At 48.2% G+C, this 19,095-nt stretch overlaps 6 protein-coding genes across 6 annotated transcripts; 3 read left to right on the top strand and 3 right to left on the bottom strand.

Annotated features, from left to right (window-relative positions):
* Positions 1-459: 459 nt before the first annotated feature.
* Positions 460-791, bottom strand: ScwA (the record flags this gene model as incomplete). The annotated part of the gene is made up of 2 exons (XM_026758596.1): positions 460-668; positions 722-791. The coding sequence occupies 2 exons, from the start codon at positions 789-791 to the stop codon at positions 460-462; spliced, it is 279 nt and encodes a 92-aa protein (XP_026612039.1).
* Positions 792-1,283: 492 nt separating this feature from the next.
* Positions 1,284-1,931, bottom strand: CDV56_105045 (uncharacterized protein; the record flags this gene model as incomplete). Its single annotated transcript, XM_026758664.1, has 1 exon — positions 1,284-1,931. The coding sequence occupies one exon, from the start codon at positions 1,929-1,931 to the stop codon at positions 1,284-1,286; it is 648 nt and encodes a 215-aa protein (XP_026612040.1).
* A 6,792-nt stretch (positions 1,932-8,723) lies between these two features.
* CDV56_105620 (DUF1772 domain-containing protein) lies at positions 8,724-9,330 on the top strand (the record flags this gene model as incomplete). The annotated part of the gene is made up of 2 exons (XM_026759239.1): positions 8,724-8,805; positions 8,873-9,330. The coding sequence occupies 2 exons, from the start codon at positions 8,724-8,726 to the stop codon at positions 9,328-9,330; spliced, it is 540 nt and encodes a 179-aa protein (XP_026612041.1).
* Positions 9,331-14,356: 5,026 nt separating this feature from the next.
* On the top strand, positions 14,357-15,628 carry CDV56_106024 (uncharacterized protein; the record flags this gene model as incomplete). The annotated part of the gene is made up of 1 exon (XM_026759643.1): positions 14,357-15,628. The coding sequence occupies one exon, from the start codon at positions 14,357-14,359 to the stop codon at positions 15,626-15,628; it is 1,272 nt and encodes a 423-aa protein (XP_026612042.1).
* A 705-nt stretch (positions 15,629-16,333) lies between these two features.
* CDV56_106149 (uncharacterized protein) lies at positions 16,334-17,011 on the top strand (the record flags this gene model as incomplete). Its single annotated transcript, XM_026759768.1, has 1 exon — positions 16,334-17,011. The coding sequence occupies one exon, from the start codon at positions 16,334-16,336 to the stop codon at positions 17,009-17,011; it is 678 nt and encodes a 225-aa protein (XP_026612043.1).
* Positions 17,012-17,745: 734 nt separating this feature from the next.
* On the bottom strand, positions 17,746-18,144 carry CDV56_106237 (uncharacterized protein; the record flags this gene model as incomplete). The annotated part of the gene is made up of 2 exons (XM_026759856.1): positions 17,746-17,961; positions 18,022-18,144. 2 exons carry the CDS (start codon positions 18,142-18,144, stop codon positions 17,746-17,748), a joined length of 339 nt encoding a protein of 112 aa, XP_026612044.1.
* Between the last annotated feature and the right edge of the window lie 951 nt (positions 18,145-19,095).

Raw genomic sequence — 19,095 nt, forward strand, 5'->3', positions numbered from 1 at the left:
TCAGGATATCATAGCGTTCTGCAGAAGGATAGATGAGTGTGGACTTCTGGTTGGGATGAAGGGATGTCTGACGTTGCATTGCTTCAAAGATCTGCTTCAAGTTTCTGTACTATCATTATGTGCAACGGTCCATTGAGGGTTGCCCTTTTATTGAAGCTTATATGGTATTATTGATGTCAGCATTTCTGAATATGGACTGTACTGTCCAGCGTCCGGCTTCGTTTGGGCCTACAGGATGATTCTGTGCTCAACTCCCTCTATCCGATAATCAAAGTCATTTCTTCTTGTTGCTCGACTATATCACACGGTGAAGAGAAGACCACCCTTTACTTGCATCATGACCTACTTACAGCACCGAATCACCATTCCTGAATATCTACTCGTCTCCGATCTGTCAACACACATTAGCCGTGACCACTTACTAAGCACAAATTACATACCTTCCCTGCACGACTTCATCTAAAAGGGCTGCACGTCGCCCTTGGGGGCATACTGGCCCGCGTTGCCCAGCGCACCCACGTTCAGGGGACCGCTCAGGGTATGGTCGACGTTCACGCCGTCCTCGAGGAGATTGTTGGCGATGTCGTTGTTCTTCACGGGAACATCAACATTGACAGGGATTTTGGTATGGTCGACATTGACGCCGACGAGATCATTGGTTTGGCGGCCTAGTTGATATATGTTAGTTGTGTTTTACTCTGCTGGGCATGAGGAGACGTACGGTCGACAGCGGGAGCAGCCACGGTCATGCCGGCAACGGCGAGGAGGGAGATAATGGTAGAAAACTGCATTTTGGAGGGTTGGACTTGAGGGTTGAGAAGGTTTGTTTGAGTTGAGAGAAGAGTGTGTTGATGATGATGGGGGAAAGCTCGATGATTGACGCCTTTTATATCTTGTCTGGCAAATGGGCGGGCTGTTGATTTTCTGCTTGGGGCGAGATGATCATGTATACAGTAAGGCGCTCAACGGTCTAGGCACGATCAATAGATCAACGGTCAAAAGCAGGCATGGTCTGATAGTGGCCGGAGAAAGCAAGGGGTCTCTCAGTTGTGATATCATATTTCCTTCAATTAAGGGTCAACCCTTGACAAAGCTTACTTCAGACTATCAGTACTCTAAAATTTGCCTCCTGCACGGGGTGGTCTATTGCATTATGCTTTTCCTTGAGACTGCAAGGACAATCAACTCTATGTACATCTCCTCCTCACATCGTCAATCATCACCACTTACCTCCCAACCATGCTCATAGCATCCACCCGAGACGACTCCAAACCTGCTTCCGTCTATCGAGTAACAGCCTTCCTCAAAAAATCCGCCATGATCATAATCTCCTCCCCGCTCTTCAACCGCTCCCGATACCGCGGCTCCGACTTCCAACACACATACCCCCGCCGCGCATACCAATCCACATTGCACATCGCCGGCTTCTTCTCCTCCAAGATCTCCCACAGCCCAAGTCCCTCGGGCCCCTCCTCGTAGAAATACCGCCTGCTCAGCGCATTGACCGTCACAAAGCGGCAGGCCGGACTACCCCACGGCTCCTGGCTCGCCATTCCCTCGACCAGATCCATGACTTTCCCCCCGAGACCGTTGCACCGGTACTCCGGGCGGATGAAGAAGTTCTGGATCGTCAGGACGGATTTGTCAGCGCGGGCGAGCTCAGGGTCTGGAGGGTCAGCATAGGAGTCCAGCGAGATGTGGCCCGCGCGGATAGCTAGTTTCTCTTCTGTCCGGTTGTCTGTGTTGTCTCCTGGGGTAGATGTGGCCGGGAGTGTGATCCAAAAGAACGATTTAAGGTTCTGGTCCTGTTTCTCACGCCATGAGAGGATCTTGGTGTCGTCTGCGTCCCAGCCGCATTGGACGCGCTGGGACTGGAGCTCGGCGTACTCGGCTGGATTGTGCAGGTTGATGGGGACCAGGGTGCAGGCCATGTTGGTCCTTTGACTTGATTTGATTTGACTTGTGAGTAGAGTGATCACTTTGCATCAAGAAATTTCATCCCCGCGGTTATTGTCTTACTAGTTCGTCTGCTTGGCTGGATTGAGGCGCGTATGAGTCATCCGCGTATAGCCGATTTTAGTTAGCTGAGTATTGTATTATCAATCATGGCGATATCCCATTGGAAAGACGCACAATTCTTGGCATGTTGGGCTTCTGAAGAATTGGTTTCCCTTGATCTAGTCTGCGGAGTAACGTAACGTGGGGATGCTTGTAGCCGAGAAGCTTGATCCGCAGACCTACGCCAACTGGACACGTTTCTGAATCTATACTTCGACTACAAGCCAGAGTAAAAGTCTCGAGAGTCTAGGCTAACCATGACTCAAGTGAAGATAAATGCCTTTGAATCAAGAGGACCCGCATTATCTTTCCCACTTTTTGGCTTCTTTTGCGGTGGCCTCCCGCGGAGAATAATGAAATCTGGTCTAAGCCATCGCAAAGAATTGTAGTCCCATTAAGGATACTGCCGCTCTTAGACCATGTTGGATCCTTTAATGATTTCTGATCTACTACCGCAGGCTTATTCCTCATCTGGGGCTATTCATGTAGCATTCCTTCACCACAAAGGAATACGTCACTAAGAAGAGTCTAGAGCCGTAGGCAATGTATTCAAAGAAGGAAGTGAATGTAGAGCCCCTAGAGCAGTGAATAATGCTTATATTCACCCATATAAGGCATGAATACTGCTGTCTTTCCCTCATCTCTGTCTGACAAGTAATACTTCTAAGTCTAGGTGTCAGGATAGCTATGGTTAGGTGACATTCTAGATCTCCCTTAACGCTGATTTGCCTGTATATTTTCGTCTATAATAATGCTTTATGCTTGATAACGACAATACAACTTCTCTACTATGGGATCATACCTAATAGTCCAAGACACTGTGACAGCCTTGGCCTGATCTGCTCTCAGTCTCGCGTCCTCAATCTCCTTCAATCTGGACATGTGAGCTCCTATCTTTCTATTCACCTTTACCTTGTCTGCCTGCTATATCTCTGGAATATAAAAGCCCCCTTCTCTTCCCTTCCTCCCTCTCCTCTTCTTCTTTTCTTTATATCCTTCCCTGAACACTTCCATTGCTCTCTACCTCTTGATTCAACCCAACTTCTTAACTTCTCTCTGTTACCAGAACTAATCAGTCTCTCTATCCCTGTTCAAGGTTCCAAGCTACTCAACTATATCACTTCATTCTACCTACTGAATAGGGATAATACTATTAGGTAAGATTTCCTACTCCTTATGCTTTATCTGATATTCATTATTCTGTTTCTACCTTCCATCGTTTATTTCCTGTTAAAGTTCCCATCCTTCCTTCTATCTTCTTAACATGAACCATCAGACTAACAAACATTATCATAGGAACCATGTCCACCTGCCATCATTGTGGGGCAGCTTTCACCACAGATGCTCCATTGATAGAAGTCTCCATCTACGATACAACTACGGATCCTAATCTTGAACATACCCCATACTGGGTGAAGGTTCTATATCATCACGCAATGACGTATCAATATGAACTGGCGGTTAGCAGGGGCTTGAGCACTTTATATTGCTGGCGACGAACACAGGCGGAACAAACCCTTCATGATGTACTTCATGTTCGGCCGGTGGTTTCCTGGCGACAATCTAATTCCTGTTGTTTCTCTCAGGGAAAGTGAGGGCAAGACTCAGAGGGATTGATCAAGGCCTCCCTCGAAACAGCCGCTGTCAGACCATGGAGAAAATACCTGTCTGCTTCGCTCAGTGTCCTGCTGAACTCTGCCGTTTATGGTGGTCAGCTTTCGCCATTTTGGGAATTCAACCAGACTACATCGGCTGGTCTCTCCCTGTTATTTACAAAACGGCGAATGGCCCTGTTGAGCAGAGTACTATATGGTTGGAGGCAGCTTTCGCAAACCTACTCAGCGAAGATTATCCAGCTGTCACGCCCTATGGATATTTTTTATTTGCGGTTATTGACAAACTAATAATAGAGGTCCATGGAATAATTATCTATCGCCAGGTCAGCATTGACTAGGTTGCCTTGCTGGTGAAGAGTATGTCACCACTGTTCAAATTGCCCAAGCTCTCCTTGTCTCAGTTGAAATAGGTTGATCAACAATTACTGCTGACTTCTCCATATCCTCTGCAATTCTATATGTTTGCCCTATCTCATCCATTGATCTCTGCTTCCGCCATCCGGCCTCTGTTTGCTGAAGGTAAGTTTGCACATAAATCCAACCATAGACCAGTTTACTGACTTCAGCGATGAGGTGCCTCTACCCCCTCTACCTACACCGATTTGGAAGCGAAAGCAGACAAGTACCGGGACGACGCAACCCTCATCAATGGACAGTTGATGGATATAAGGAAGCCATGACCCTAGAACAAGACCAGACTATCGAACAGCTCCAGATTGCTAATCACGCACGCAATGAGGCCGAGAAGGAATTGGAGGAGATCACCCCGTGAACGAGATGGATTTGCCCTTCAGCTGGCCCGCGGATTAGGAAACACTGGTTCCCAGGCTCCCATAGCCGCCAGTACTAAGTCTGCAAAGACACCTGACCCCCCTCCCCTAGGAGATGGCAAGACCCTAGTTTTGAAGATTGGCTACTAGCCATCAAACAGAAGCTGAATGCGAACGCAGATAATTATCACACGCCCGCCCTCCATATTACGGTATGACATAGTTTCCTCCATAAAAAGGGGAAGGACACCCTTTTCAACCTGGGGAGGATAACGGGGTCCGACTAAACAAATCGCCGAAGGGGTGTGCGCCGCCATTGGAAAGCTTTTCGACGCTTCTCTCATCGGCCCAGCGTTATACTACCTGGGTATGAAAATCGATATGGACTGGAGAAACGGCAAGTGAAGCTATCTCAGCGCAGAAGTGCCTATTCCTAGTATTGAACAAGAGGAGGGTGTATACATCAGCCCATTACTCGAAACAAGGAGTATTTCATCTATGAGCATAACCGAAGATTCCTTTACTCCTCGCATAGCAGCAGAAACAAGAGTAAGGGAATTTGTGGTACCTTACGACTAATAACTAATATTTCTAGGATGCAAATTCCATCGCTCAGCAAGTCCTTAATAACCTCCCTTCACCTGATGATCCTACGCCGACACTTTCTCCTGATGAGGATATCATTCATGATGATGCGATAAGGATGATCCATGAGGTGGTTGAAGAAGCACAGACAGATGAACTACAAGTTGATGATGAGGTACCTACACCTGTAGCTCAGGAAATGCCTCCACCAAGTCGTTTTCTCAGTCCACGCAATGTGGCAGATCGATCAGAGGAGGTACCCCAATATCGAAGCAAATTCGATATGGAACCATTTCACATTCTACTTGCAGGCTGGTGTCTTTAGCGATCGGTCGACATCTTTGATCCTGACTCGAATAAAACTGCCGCTACTCCTATGGAAGAGGGGGCAAAACTCACCAAGTCGGACAGGACACGACCCAGAACTTAAGGAGAGATATGGCGCAGGCATCGGCTCGGTCATGTATCCAATGCTGCAGACTAGGCCTGATACCTCGTTCGTCGTCGGCAAACTGGCACGATTCACATCCAATCCAGACAAGATCCTTTGGAAACACTTTCATCTTATACGATCCTTCCGCCGTACCATCGATATCGGAGTCATCTACCAGCCGCACGAAGGCATAGATCTGATGCAGAAACTAGGCGTGATCGTTGGATACGTCGACGCCAACCACAGACATAAAATAAAAAGGCACAGCCGGTCTTCCGACTCCCGCGTGCACGGAGAGTATGCGCACCACTATACAATTCTAAGGTGCTACAATAACGAGGACTAGTTCATGCAGCCGCTCCACGACGGTGGCTACCTGGCTAAACAGGCATTTCACCTAGTTTATCCTGTCAAGAAGGGCCGCGAGCTGCGAAACCCCTTTGTCCCAGCCAACTACCAGGCCAAGGGTCCAAACATGTGCCAGAATTTTATCATGGTCGAGCAGGAGCTACTCCCTGGACGGAGAGAATGGGAGGTGCAGAGAATTGGAGACATTGGCCTAAATGCGACACGATATCCGACCCGCCGCTTGCAATCAGAAGCATCATAACGAGATGAGAATGACGCCAATACGGTCAGATCCGTTTTCAGATATCTTAGGCGCAATCCATATGGAATTGAGCTAGGGAGGAACCCCTCTGAGGGGCTCTACGGATACGTTGACTCCTCTTTCCAAGATCAGCATCGCTCAAGAATATGCAGGTAAGTCTCTTAGATTATCTTATCCTCTATTAAGCTCTAATCAATCCCTAGGAGCATGTTCAGAAAGAGAAAGAAGTGGACTGAAACCTCCATGGTGTATTTGGAATGTCTGACTGCACAGATGCCAACAAACTTGCTTCCTACTTTGATAAAAACTACACACTGGATAAATTCCAGACAGTCTTCTTTTTCACAAAGCCAATTCTTGATCACGACAATACTACTCGCCATGCATGTCATTCCTTGGTGATATGCCACAGCAGCAAGACAATGCGGGATTCAAACGTCCATCAGCTTGATGGCAAATCAACGGAGGCGTATGTCTTTTTCTTTGCGGGGGCACCGATCAGTTGGCGAATATACAAGAATCTAAGGCAAATCGCGCCCAACGAGGAGAGCCGGGAAACCCAATCAAAAGCGGATTCAAGCTAGATACGTCAACTACTGCTATACCTAGGGAGGGACAATACTTGGGACTTGGACTAAGGAACCAGACACCTGCTGAGGACCCAAGGCCACTGGCTACATAAAGTTTGTGCTTCAGCTCAACTTGATTCTGGGGCTTTCATGCTCGTCCATTATGTCTGACCTTTCCCATATTCAGTACCAGTCTTTGAAGAGACTCTTCTGATGCGCAAGACCGGTGGATACTGGCTCAAGAGGAACCTGTTCTGAGAAGCACTTAGACGGTCCTTTAACACTTCATAACGGTTGGCTTTTTCTCCTTCCCAGTCGATACTGTCAATCAACTGACTTGACGAACCAAGGAAATGCCATGTCGCTGGCCTGAGAAATTCAAGAAATAGGGCAGTGGATCCTTCATTAATCCAGAAATTAAAAGCATCCTTCAAACTAGGGATCAGGAGATTCGCGATTGAAGACGGACTGAGAGTGATGCTGCAATCAAGCGAATTTGATGAAATTCTGAAGCACACAGTCAGAATCTCATTCTCTCCTCCATGCACTCGCAATTTTAGCAGCACACGATACGTTTCTACAATAGAGTCCAAGTACTTGTTCAACTTTGAGATCCCTTTCCTAGAGACAATCATTCCTGAATTCAGGTCCATCCCCACAAACCCAGCTCAGTGGCGCTATTTAGCCAGGGACCATGAAGTAATAAATCAGACAGTCAACACAATACAAGCTACGCAGTCTGGTTCCTCAATCGCACCCCAGCAATTCCTTACATTCCATGTTCTCTGGCCTCGACGCACCCCCCTGAACAAGATCAGCGGTGTCCATACACTGATGAAAAAGAAGGATCCTAAGGAAACGCGATGATCTTCAGAAACATGGAACGGTTCAATGCCGCCTTTGAAGCCTACCTGCGGTTAATCAGAGACAATAAGGATCCTTCAATGAGATGGGAGTATTTCAGGATTCCCGGATCAGCAAGGTGCATATTCCTTTCTCTTTGCTTCAAAGGAACGTGTGAATGGCACCAGGGATCTCTCACTGTACTCTGTGCCAATCGTCAGAATGTCCAAAGAGCAAACAGTAGTGGATATTCCGCACTTCAAAGCATTCGGCACTTTGAGTCTTTCTCCTGATCAACAACACAAGCTTCTCACAGCCGAGTTTACCAGAGACGATTGACTTGAGCCGGATTGCCAACACACTCAAACATGATCGATTCAGACATGTAGTCAGGCAATTCTGCCAGATGCGCTACGGGGGAGAAGATGTTTACATGGACAACAATGAACACTATCAATGCCACGGACGGAGTATCTAGCTACTCGGGAAAGATGGCATTGCATCACAATGCCTCTTAGATTATGCGCAGCTCTGCTCTCCCAGGGGATTAGAGTCTATACAACTTCGAGTGAGGCCAATCTCTGGTGCTTCCAGCAGCTATCTCATGGACAGGGAAAAGGCAGTGTACTAGATTCTTTTAAATCAGTCACTCGCTCAACCTGAAAAGTATTTTGCGTGTGGAAAAACTCTCCGAGCCGAAAACATGTCGCGGCAGCTGAGCCTTCTGTTTCCTGGATCCCAATCGAAATCGCTGCGACCAGCATCGAACAATCCGTCTTCGTCCCATTGGAATTATGATCTTCTTTCACTTCTTCAACATGCCTGATTATCGTTCGAAAAGAGGCCTAAGCTATCCGATCAACATAGGAGTTTCCAGGTATCGTACCTGCGAGATGTGATATCACGAAGAAATCACTTCTATTTCTGTCTGTGTTGTTCTGGATCCACACTTTCGGACTCCAAAAGCCGCAAAATCCGACGAGGATTAATAAATAGCCTTGGCTGCCTTGCTTGCTTCAGATAGGTACCCAGTACCCTCGAGTAAAGAATGGCATGATCCGACTATTGGAAAGCTTAAATACAGCAGGAGGCTGGATGCTTATATAAAATATCAGTGATCCCATGATCAATCCAAAGTCAAAAATCCATGTCGTCATAACCCCGTCTTTATAAGACCGCTCCCAGACCCTATCCACAACCATTCTATCCCTCTACATCAAGAAACTTACAACCGTCAAAATGAGCGCATTCCCACCTGCATTCCCACCTGCATTCCGCACAGCGCAAGTCCTAGGCTTGACAGGCGCCGCCTGGCTATCAGGTCCATCCCAACCCTCACCCTCCCACAAGTAAGAGTGTAAGACCAACACTAACACAGACACAACCAGGCAACATCCTCTCCCTGAGCATGATCACCACCCCCGCCCTCCTCCAATCCCTCCACGAAAAACAAGCCACCCCGTCCACCGCCGCCAAGCTCTGGGCCAACATCTACACGTGCGGCAAGACGCAGAACCCGCCTATTGCGGCCGCGACTGCAGCCGTGTTCTTCTACCTGGCCTGGTCCGTCCGCGAGGGCACGGCACTGTCGCTGTTGACGGCGCGGAACAGCGGGCTCTTGTATGGTGTTGCTGGGGTGTTGACCGGGGGGATTATTCCGTTTACGCTTGCGTGTATGATGGGGACGAATCGGTCGCTGGAGGCTAAGGTGGGATCCAAGGATGAGATCGAGGGGACGCGGACAGATGTTGAGACGCTTTTGAGGAGATGGGGGGTGTTGAATGCTGTTCGGGGAGCGTTGCCTTTGGTTGGCGCGGTGGTTGGGGTGCTTGCTGCGTTTTCTTGATCTTACGTCTGCTTGTGTAGTATTACCTTAGGGGGTCTGTTATGCTAATCATTTGAAGTTTGTCAAAACTTGAAAAATCTAGTGGAATATAGCACTAGTTCTTACTGAGAAGTAAGCAGTATTTCTACTTGACACCTTTGATAACTATTTAACAAAGGACGAGAGCATGAACTGTTTTGAAATGAGAATACAGATTGGGTTCTTTCTTGATGAAGACATCGAAACACTAATTCCTTCATTAGAATCTCAAAAGGACATGTATGAAGGTGCTGTGCTAGTAAATTTGTTGCTCAGGGCCAGAGCAGGAAGAATCACATTCTTCGCCAATGCCACGATTTCCATCATAATCCCCCGGACAAGTTCAAATGCGAAGGGCTCGGAAGTTAGGAGAAAGCACCTCGTAGTGACAAACGTGCCGACTGTCTCAGATTAAAAGGACCCTATCCGGCTCCAGTCGAAAGACCCAGCTTAATCTAACCTACATGAACAGAATGTTTATGATATCAAACGTCGTCACGTCGTCACGTCGCCAGCAGCGCTGAGATGAAGATTCCGCCCGATGGCACGATGACTTGCAAGAAGTTCGGATCTATGCTTCGACCTGGCCCTCTTCTTGCTCTTCCATGGGAGCGAATGATGCTTTTTGAAGGCGTCCTAAAGTCGGAAGCCTCCCGCATTGGAGTACTGCGGGGGGAGAGCTGCACAAAGCTGTTGGCACCACTTTCAGAACCTCGCTGTCAGTGGGAGATAGGACTTGCGTTTTGTAGCATGAAAAACTCAAGGTCCGATGGGAAGAAAACAAATCCGGGATCAATATCACAGCCAAACATTTGATGGCAGTTTAGGCACAAAGACACGCCGTTGTGCCGGTCCGAGCGGGCTTAACAACAACCCCAACATATCAGCCAACGACCAGAAGTCAACGTTCCTAAACACGGATTTCCTCAATTGGAACTTTGATATGTACCGGCGCCGCCAGTCTGGATGCAGTCCGGGCTCGGAGATGGCAGGAAGAACCGCAGGAGTAGATGCCAGAGCAAAGGGGCGACGCCTGTAGATTAGGAGGGAGCTGATACGGAGTTTTTAATGGCATAACCATCACCATGGTAGTGGCTGATGATGACCACTGTTGGTGGGGAGCTTGGGGGAGGAAGGGCAGTCCAATACTTACTGACTGTCCCTGGGCGCTATGTGCCTCTTTCAGAAGATATTCGCGAATGCCTTTGCCATGAGAAGATAGTACGGGGCTGGCGCGAGCAATGACTTTCCATCCAGGCTGAGACAGGACAGCATGAACCTGGGGTCTGTTTTGTCCTTTTCTAATCGCGTAACGATGTTGAATGCTCTTTCTGGTGATCTTACTCGAGCACCCAACGTAGAGTGCCTTGTATGTTCTCAGCTAGTAGGCTGAGAAAAGGTTGTGAGATTAAGGCCTGGTGTAATTCCGAATAGTCAATCGATGCCCTGGTCTCTTCTCGGTCGGTGATAGACTGCTCTTGGACTGACGTGAGCGAACGTCCGAATCCTTCTGTTGGCATGAGCGTTGACTGACAGGTGAGAGGCAGATTTAGATGTGGTGATGGTAGCAGATTGTCAATGGTTTCTCGTCTGTCTCCGCTTGCAGATACTTAAAGCAGACGGTAATCACCGTTTGGATACTCAATGGCTAAACGTGCTCGAGACTCTGAGGTCCCAATCTCAACGACACAAGCAGGCCAAATTCGCGGAAATCATCTCTGGCCTTTCCGCATTTTCCTATACTCCGAGTGTGAATGTTCTCCAGGGTTTATAGCTTGTCGTCAGACAAACACCTCCAACGAAAGGCGAATTTCATCAGTGGAGGCTGGCACTTGTGTATCCACGTCGACATCGACATAGAAACCAAAGACCGACAGAGAGCCGGCGATATTCCAAATGTCTTATTGAGTGTAGAGGACATGGTGATGATACCGTCCTTCCGGGTAATATCAAACGAAAGATCGTGTCGCTGATCTTCATGGACCAGACACTGTCTGCAAGAACGCTTTGCCGTCGGGCCTTTAAACCCAGCATTCGAGTTCTGTTGGGGCATATCCCCAAGGAACGCCACCATCATTCCATACTTCTTTGGCTCGCCAGTCGGTTCCGGCACAGGAGGTTTGGGAGGAGAGTTAATAATGGTCGCGTGTAGTGCAGTTGATTAAGCTTCGGGCTTGCGACCTTCCGTAGGCTCTTTAGGCTTCAGATCCCAAGTTCAGTCTTCCAGCTTTCCAATGACTGTCTGTCCATTAGGGAGCTCAACCTCAAGTCCAAGGTCAAGACGCGAGAGCACAGATAGGGACAATCTAATATCAGGAAGGTTACTCCCATGTGGACCAAGTGTGATGGGGAAAATATTGATTTCCTTAGCCCATACTGGAGACACCACATTTATTCCCTCTTTCACAACATGGTAGGTGCCGAGTGAGCATTGCGACAGTCTTGGTTTCAGTTCCACCAAATCACTCATTGTTGTGAACCATTTGCACTCACTAATCAATCGCTCTCAATCGGCTCCTGAGCGTTGTCGCAGGAGTGGTCTTGGCCAGGCGGAGTGTAGGATCACCAGGTACCCGCAAAGGTCTCGAAGATCTGGCTGGCCATGGACGTCTCTAACCCAAGGTATTCTAGCACCGCGGCACTCTCTTCCTCGGAATGTCCATAGAGATGGTGCTTGGTCGGAAGTTCCACGTTCGAACCGACGCCGAGGGCACTTTCAGATTGACCGACCACTCATGCTGGCACAAGTCCCATGAGGGCTAAGAGGTCCCTTGCAATGTCCCGGAGTTCGTCGAAGCGAAGTGGAGATGCCATTGGATTGGTGCCTGGAGCCATACTGTTCCCGAAAAGAATTTGTCGAGTGGAAGGCAGCACTTGGGATTGTGCCTGTATTGGAGGCGTTGGAAATAGAGTATACTTTCGCGAAGAACTGGCATTCCGCTTCTGTCCAGTGTAATACTCTGCGCTCCCTGTGACAGTGTCTGTTCCCTCAGCCTTCTGCTATTTCAGCAGAAGAACCGCCTTTACCTCGCCATTGCCGTCAACGAGCACTTCATCTCCTGCTGGCTCAATGTCGTCTGAGGTACCATTTCTTGAACCCATTTAGTTATCCATCTATAGTTCTATACAGCCGGCGTGGATCAAAGTGGGGATCAGATAACGGAGTATGCCTTTAGAACTGTTGCAAGAGTACCTATGATACATATTGTTAGGTGCAATTACTTGATGTAGAAGGAACATAATCTTACCTGGCTCTCTATTCTTCAGAAAGCAGCATCCCGTAGGCGTTGCATTGACTTTTCTGACCATCCGGATTCAATTACAAAACTGGGGAATCTCTGAATCCTGGGCGGACGATAAGATCCGGCTCCTTTCGAGAACCATTATATGCCCTTGAAAGAAAGTTGTCCGCGTCAAACCATATGATTAGCTTGTCAGCAGTTTGGCGTCATTGAAAGTGATAGCTCCGGTCAAACATCAATGGCTTTTCCCGTTATGGACCCATGGTTGGTGAGCGTCATGAATCTGCGTTGGCATCATTCATTCGAGGCCCTGATGTGCTTGTCTTGCAGTGGAGTCTGTCCTAGAAGGTTATCTGAGTCCAAAGCAATGAACTGGCCCAACTTACCAAATTCCAGAGCTTTCCAGCTCTTGTCGAGATGCTTCTATACAGCTTCTTGCTTCAACAGATGGTCTCTATACATGAGACTTGTTGGGACTTGCCGAGGAAGAAGGTTTTCCTCTCTCGCTGTCCTTGAGTTCGAAATGGATGAAGTACTGTAAATCCGCTGGTATAAACACGAATCCCGTATCGTGAGCCTGGTCAAAGATTGGACATAGAGGGATGCCGTTTGCCGCGGAAGCACGCGCAATAAAGATCACAATTGGTTCCATGTCTTCTTTTTTTGAAGAAAGAAACCCGAGAATCAATATGATTTCTTAAAGCGACACTGAAAGTATCTAGCAAAGAAAGCAAACGCCCTCGACACATTGTGGTCTTGAGGAAAGAAAAGAAAAGAAAAGGAGAGGATTTGAGAAGTGCGAGCTGGGTGCCCGGGAGACTCCCTTCAGGGTTTGAGGTCCTGCTTGTACACAATCTCTTCAAGACGGTTCAAACTTGAAATAGTATGGAGCATGCTAGATGAATTCAATCTCCACGGGAAATGCAGTCGCATTATAGAGTCGCTCCGGCGTCCCAACAGCTGTCTCAGCTGAAGATGACATTTTGCTTTGGATGAAAGAAGCAAAGTCATGGGCAATGGCAGGTTTATATTCTTCCATCTATCAACAACGGATAAGTGAATAATATAAAGTCAAGAACCCAGACTAATGAATGCCCCAGGGTGAATGTCAGCAGCTTATTAAAGTAGAATACTTCTTAATCTGTGAATGCATAGAAGCTATATAGATTACTTTAGATTTTAAGCTCTATACTATCATTATATAAGCCTTAAGTATAGTAGACTAAGTATAATCTCTAGAATATACATAGCTTTTAGTTGAAGTAAATTAACATCAGTAGGCCCTATCTACTAATCTTAAGTTAATATTATCACCTGTAGGGCTTTATCCATATTTCTGCCTTGGGGATCAGGATAGAGAATCATTCACTAAGGTTATAATTCATCATATTCAAGCTAAGTAAAGTGAATGGAGTTATTTAGGTTAAGTGACATCCATCATCCACAGACCACAGCAAATGCTCCAGGCCATTAAATCAGAGCCATAAAATCCAGGCCACCTCAGGCAGCAGGCATTGACAACAAACAGAGCAAACAAACAAAGATAAGCGATAAGAGATAAGGATAAGACGATAATGGGATATTGAATTACGACACCACTCCGGGAGCAACACCTCATCCCTTGCTCACTACAGAAAATCAACATGGTGAGTTCCTATACCCCTCCATTGAAATTTTGAAGCTGACCAGAGTAGCACGGTCGTTGTCTATCCACCTGCCTCAAGGGGCGATTTTGGTCGCTTCCCTCCACGAGGATAACTCAACAAATGGGAGTACCATTTAGGAAACCCAGTGGCAAGCCTAAACAATGGCCGGCTTTCACACAGCTACGCGCCGCTACGGTAGATGCTACTCAGAACCATCCAAATCTTGGTGGATCCTCGACCCCCACAGTGCGGGTACAAGGGCCGGAAAGCGAGGACCTGGACAACCACAAAGCCAACCTCATCTCACAAATCAAGAGCATCCCCCAGGACACCAGCTCTCTGCGGATCGAGGAAAACACTCCCTCGGACAAGGAATGGTCAATCCTTGGCGAGCACTTTACCAACATCCGCGACCTGGAAATGGACAGCGGGTTTGACGAGGGGCTCAACGATAAAGAGATGCCCCTGCACTGGCCCCTGGAACGGCTCGAGGTCAGCTCCGCTGCGGGCCAGGTTTTCCAAACACCCTTCGTCCTCCAAGGCCGAGTCAAACATCTCGCTCTCATCTTCACCTCTGATCTACGATTCGAAGGTCCAACGAACGCAGAACTGGAGCGCGCGAATCGCGAAGCCATTGCGCGCGGGGAGGCAACGCCGAGATCCCTCACGGTTGGTGAGGGAACACCGGAGGAGCGAAAGATGGAGGTGACGTATATCCCTGAACTGGTGGCGCAGTGGATGACAGACAAGTACTCCAAGCCCAACCCGCAGGTGGAATCGGCGAACCGGCCTCCTGCGCAGGTCACCACGGACACGCTGGAGATTGTGGAGAACGATGCACTGGATGCTTTCTGCCGGCTGGCGGTGGCGTTGCCTCATGTGGTTGATAATCTCAAGACGCTGACGCTGCGCTCTACGCATGGGCTGGATTTCCACTTTGCGAAAGAGAGTATGTTCGTGGCTGTCCTCCCTCATCTGCTGAATCTGCAGACGCTGCGGTTGAGTGTGGGAGATATCTTCGAGGACGAGGAGTATCTGCCAAACCTATACACAAAGTTACCGCCGAATTTGTCGACCCTCTTCTTTCGGGGTCCCGCATCCCTGTGTCAGTCGAACAAGTGGGAGAAGTGGATTGAGTCCTTCGCCTCGAAGGATTATCTTCCGGGGCTGAAGAAACTGGGATTTGTCCTCGACTTGCATTATGAGGGTGACAAGGATGGGAAGAAAGAGGTTCCGGCGCCAGAGGCGCTTCTTCGCGAAGCTCGAGCTGCTTGTGACCGGCTATATGCGGTTGCGAAAGACCGTGGAATCACGATTGAGGCTATGCACGATGAGTGGGCAGACCAGTTCGAAAATCTGCGACAAGTGGATGATCGCTGGGGTGCCTTGTGAGCCTTGCATGATTCACTCATTTGTATACCGATATGCTCCATTCCTGAGGCATGGGATCCATTTCCTGAAGGCAGTCAAATTTGGCATCCCAGTTGTCCGCAACTAGGATTAGGTTACACCTCTTTATACAGGGTTTCAAATTGCTAAGGTCTGCTTACAGCATGCGGTAACTTTGATGGTGTAGAGATCACTTTGGGAGATGCGGTGACATTGACATCATATTCCAAACCTTACCTAGCAGCCGAAGCATACGTAGCTGTAGAGTATGTATGTATACATTAAAATACAGGGGGCATAATCCAATAGGGTGACAAAACAAGTAACCGGAACGATTTCTTTAGGGAGGAGCACCCTGACTTTGACTTCAGCTGCCTCTTACCACAAGCAGATACCATCAGAGTCAGCAATTCAGTCATAATGGCAGTGAAAGCAGGTAGGCAGAATAGCCATCAGGAGCTATTGCATGTTAGTCCTGCAACCAGTGAATATCAGTACTGCGGAGAACAACATTTCCTTAAAGTCCTTGACAGTGAATATCATGCCTTCGAGGAAGACGCGACTGGCAGTAGAAGCCAGTTTATTATCATTTCTAATGTGGACGAGCAAATATTTTCAGAGACTTTCTCAAGCCTTGATCCATGCAAAAAGCTTTTCAGCAGTTCTTATTTTGAATATATTCCAGATCTTACTCTACTTCTTGTGAGGATGACCACAGCAGCCCATGAGCAGGCACATCATGCCCTCAATACTATGTTCCTTCGCAAGTGTGCGTCCATGAATGGGTTGCACTTGGAGCTACAAGTGATGGGACAAGTCGCGATTACATCGAACGGGGTCACGAAGAAACCTGACCAGTCGTACCGCCCCACAGTCCTTCCGCAAACCCGTTCTGACCGCTGGCCTACAGTGGTAATCGAATGCGCGTACTCTCAGAACAGGTCGAAGCTTGCGGAGGACGCTCGCTGGTGGCTGTTGGAAGCAGGCGGTGCCGTGAAGACAGCTCTTAATATTACTGTTCACGAAACAGAAAGAGAAGTCACTATCGAAAATTGGGAATCAATCCCACGGGGAACAAGACAGGATGAAAACAAGAAGGTCGCGGAAATAACTCAGCGTGTTGTCATGTCCCAGAAGACAGTCAATGATCCCATTCGCGTGACAGGATACCCTCTGACGCTACCCTTCGAGCACTTTTTCCTTCGACCCGCCAATCCTGGCGAAGGGGACATTGTCCTGGACAATTCGGATATGGAGACCATCGCGAAATTAGTCTGGAACATTCCAAGGTTTAAGATGCCTGGGACGAAGTTGACGACGTCTTTGAGATCTGCTCGGAAGCGCGAACAGCATAGCCTGAATATCAGTACCTTAGCTATGGAATGAGAAGTGAGCGATGACTGGAAATGTACTTACATTACGTTTTGAATAGAAGGCATGAATAGACTCATTGAAATGAATGATTATTCTGTGATATCAAGGTAACTTCCAAAGGTGGTTCTATTGTCCATACTATTCATATGTAGATGAAAGTGTCATTATGTAAATGGAACGAAATCATCTTTTACAAAGCCAGTAGAAACAGTAGGTTATCCTTTTGCTTCTTCTGTTTTCGGTCAATACAGCACCTTCGAGGGGAAAGAAGGGAGGCGGAACGGCATAGGTTATCCATATGGTAGTTAGAGCGGCACCTGAAGACAAACATGAGCTTTAGTAAATACGAGAGATGGATACTAGAGAAACTGAGTCCATGTTTATGTTAATATGGGGCGCTCGGCGAGGTAGAGCAAAGACAAGGTCTTTGATATTCGCTATGTCCCGATCTTGTTGCTATACTTATCGAAGACAAGAGTGACTGGCGTCCTGAAACCAGCTCCCGAATGAAAGACCTCCTTCCCCCGCATTGCCATAACGATCTTGTCTCGGGCAAGATATGCCTCGATGCCAAAGTCAAGAATGGTTCGAAGGGTCGCCAGCCCCATATCGACGGCCTTCCAGAGGCAAGCCTCGATGGCCTCCTAGAAGCTGGCGACCCGCCTACCATCCCTGGCATCCCCGGCACGCTCGCTCACGAGCACAGTATTGTTTGGCTGTAGGGCCGCATGAGTCGCCGGAGTTTGTCACTTTCCGTACTTCTCGGGAAGCGCAATTCTCCCCCCTGCCTCTCCAGCTTCAGGGTAGATCGACCCCGGCGTTATCCCACGAGTGGAATGAGCACCCGGGTTGATTCCCTGTGCCACCGTCGCCTTTGCCAACTCAGACTCGGTTTCAAGAGTCTTCTTGTTCCCTGTGCCCCAAGCAAGCATGTTGAATGCTTTTCGGAACCGGACACCGCGCTATTGAAGCGCATTTGGCTTTATCCGAAACTCTGGATGCATGCGCTGGGTGATGTCGACGAGGCGGACGCGCCTGTCGAGACGCATCCAAGCCTCGACACGGAACTCTTCGACATCGGATGAGATATTGTCCGGGAGGATGGGAAGCTCACGCAGGAACTTTCCGTGGATCTGGTATGGCATTGTGGCTGGCTCGGGCTGCTTTGCAACCTTCGGAGGCTTAAAGGTGTAGAGGATGTCTGGGAGATTCTCCCAGGACCATGTTGCCTCTAGGCTAGGCACCGAACCCGCACCACCGCGAGTTCGGTGAGGGTCGGATTCGATTTTAGCGGTTCGGTTATGCAACTCTAGTAAAAACAAAGGCACGGATATGGCTTCACCCAAGCCACAACAACAAAAATCACCTGAATCCACCCGTTTCACCAAACCAAAAAATAGTTTGAGCCGTTTGACTTGGCACTCGGCGTTCCTGTGCAATTGTCCGTGCGACTCGTACTCGTTTACCCACTTTTTCGATTGGGCCTTGATGAATCTCGCTGCCTGTCCGAATTCCAGGGAAACCAGCAAGATCCAAGACAACTTATTAAACAGCTTGCCAAAAATAATTAAGCTTGATCCATCAAAGTCTAATCCTCTGAGAGCACAATCAGGCAGAAAGAATGTAGAGAAGCAAGTAGCCCCTCTCCCTCCAACTGCCCGAATTGTCGCTCCGCTCGTACTCGTAGCCAAATGGAGCGGTTCTAGTCCAGCATCTAAATCACAACTAGTCGATGGAGTATCCGTTTGTCTTGTCTTTTGAGCAACAACCTTAAGATACGAATACGATCTGTTCCACATTGGGAATATGTTGCGTTGTACTGTGTTCCTCCTGGTGTATAAATAGGCCGTAAGCACTTGGAGTCTTGCACTGTAAGCTTAGCACTCATCTCAACCAAACGAATAAATCAATTCCTGTACTCTGCTCACATCTATCTCAAATAACTCACTCTCCTACGCACTAGCTGTCCACGGATTACAGACAATATGGACTCCATCTCCCCCGATTCCAGCGGCAGCGACACAGAGAGCACAACCAGGTACGAGCTCTACAATCCAGAACAGCCTTCAAACATGAACCAGAATCAGACTAATGGC

Source organism: Aspergillus thermomutatus (assembly GCF_002237265.1).
Source record: "Aspergillus thermomutatus strain HMR AF 39 chromosome Unknown NODE_192, whole genome shotgun sequence".
Taxonomy (NCBI): Eukaryota; Fungi; Ascomycota; class Eurotiomycetes; order Eurotiales; family Aspergillaceae; genus Aspergillus; species Aspergillus thermomutatus.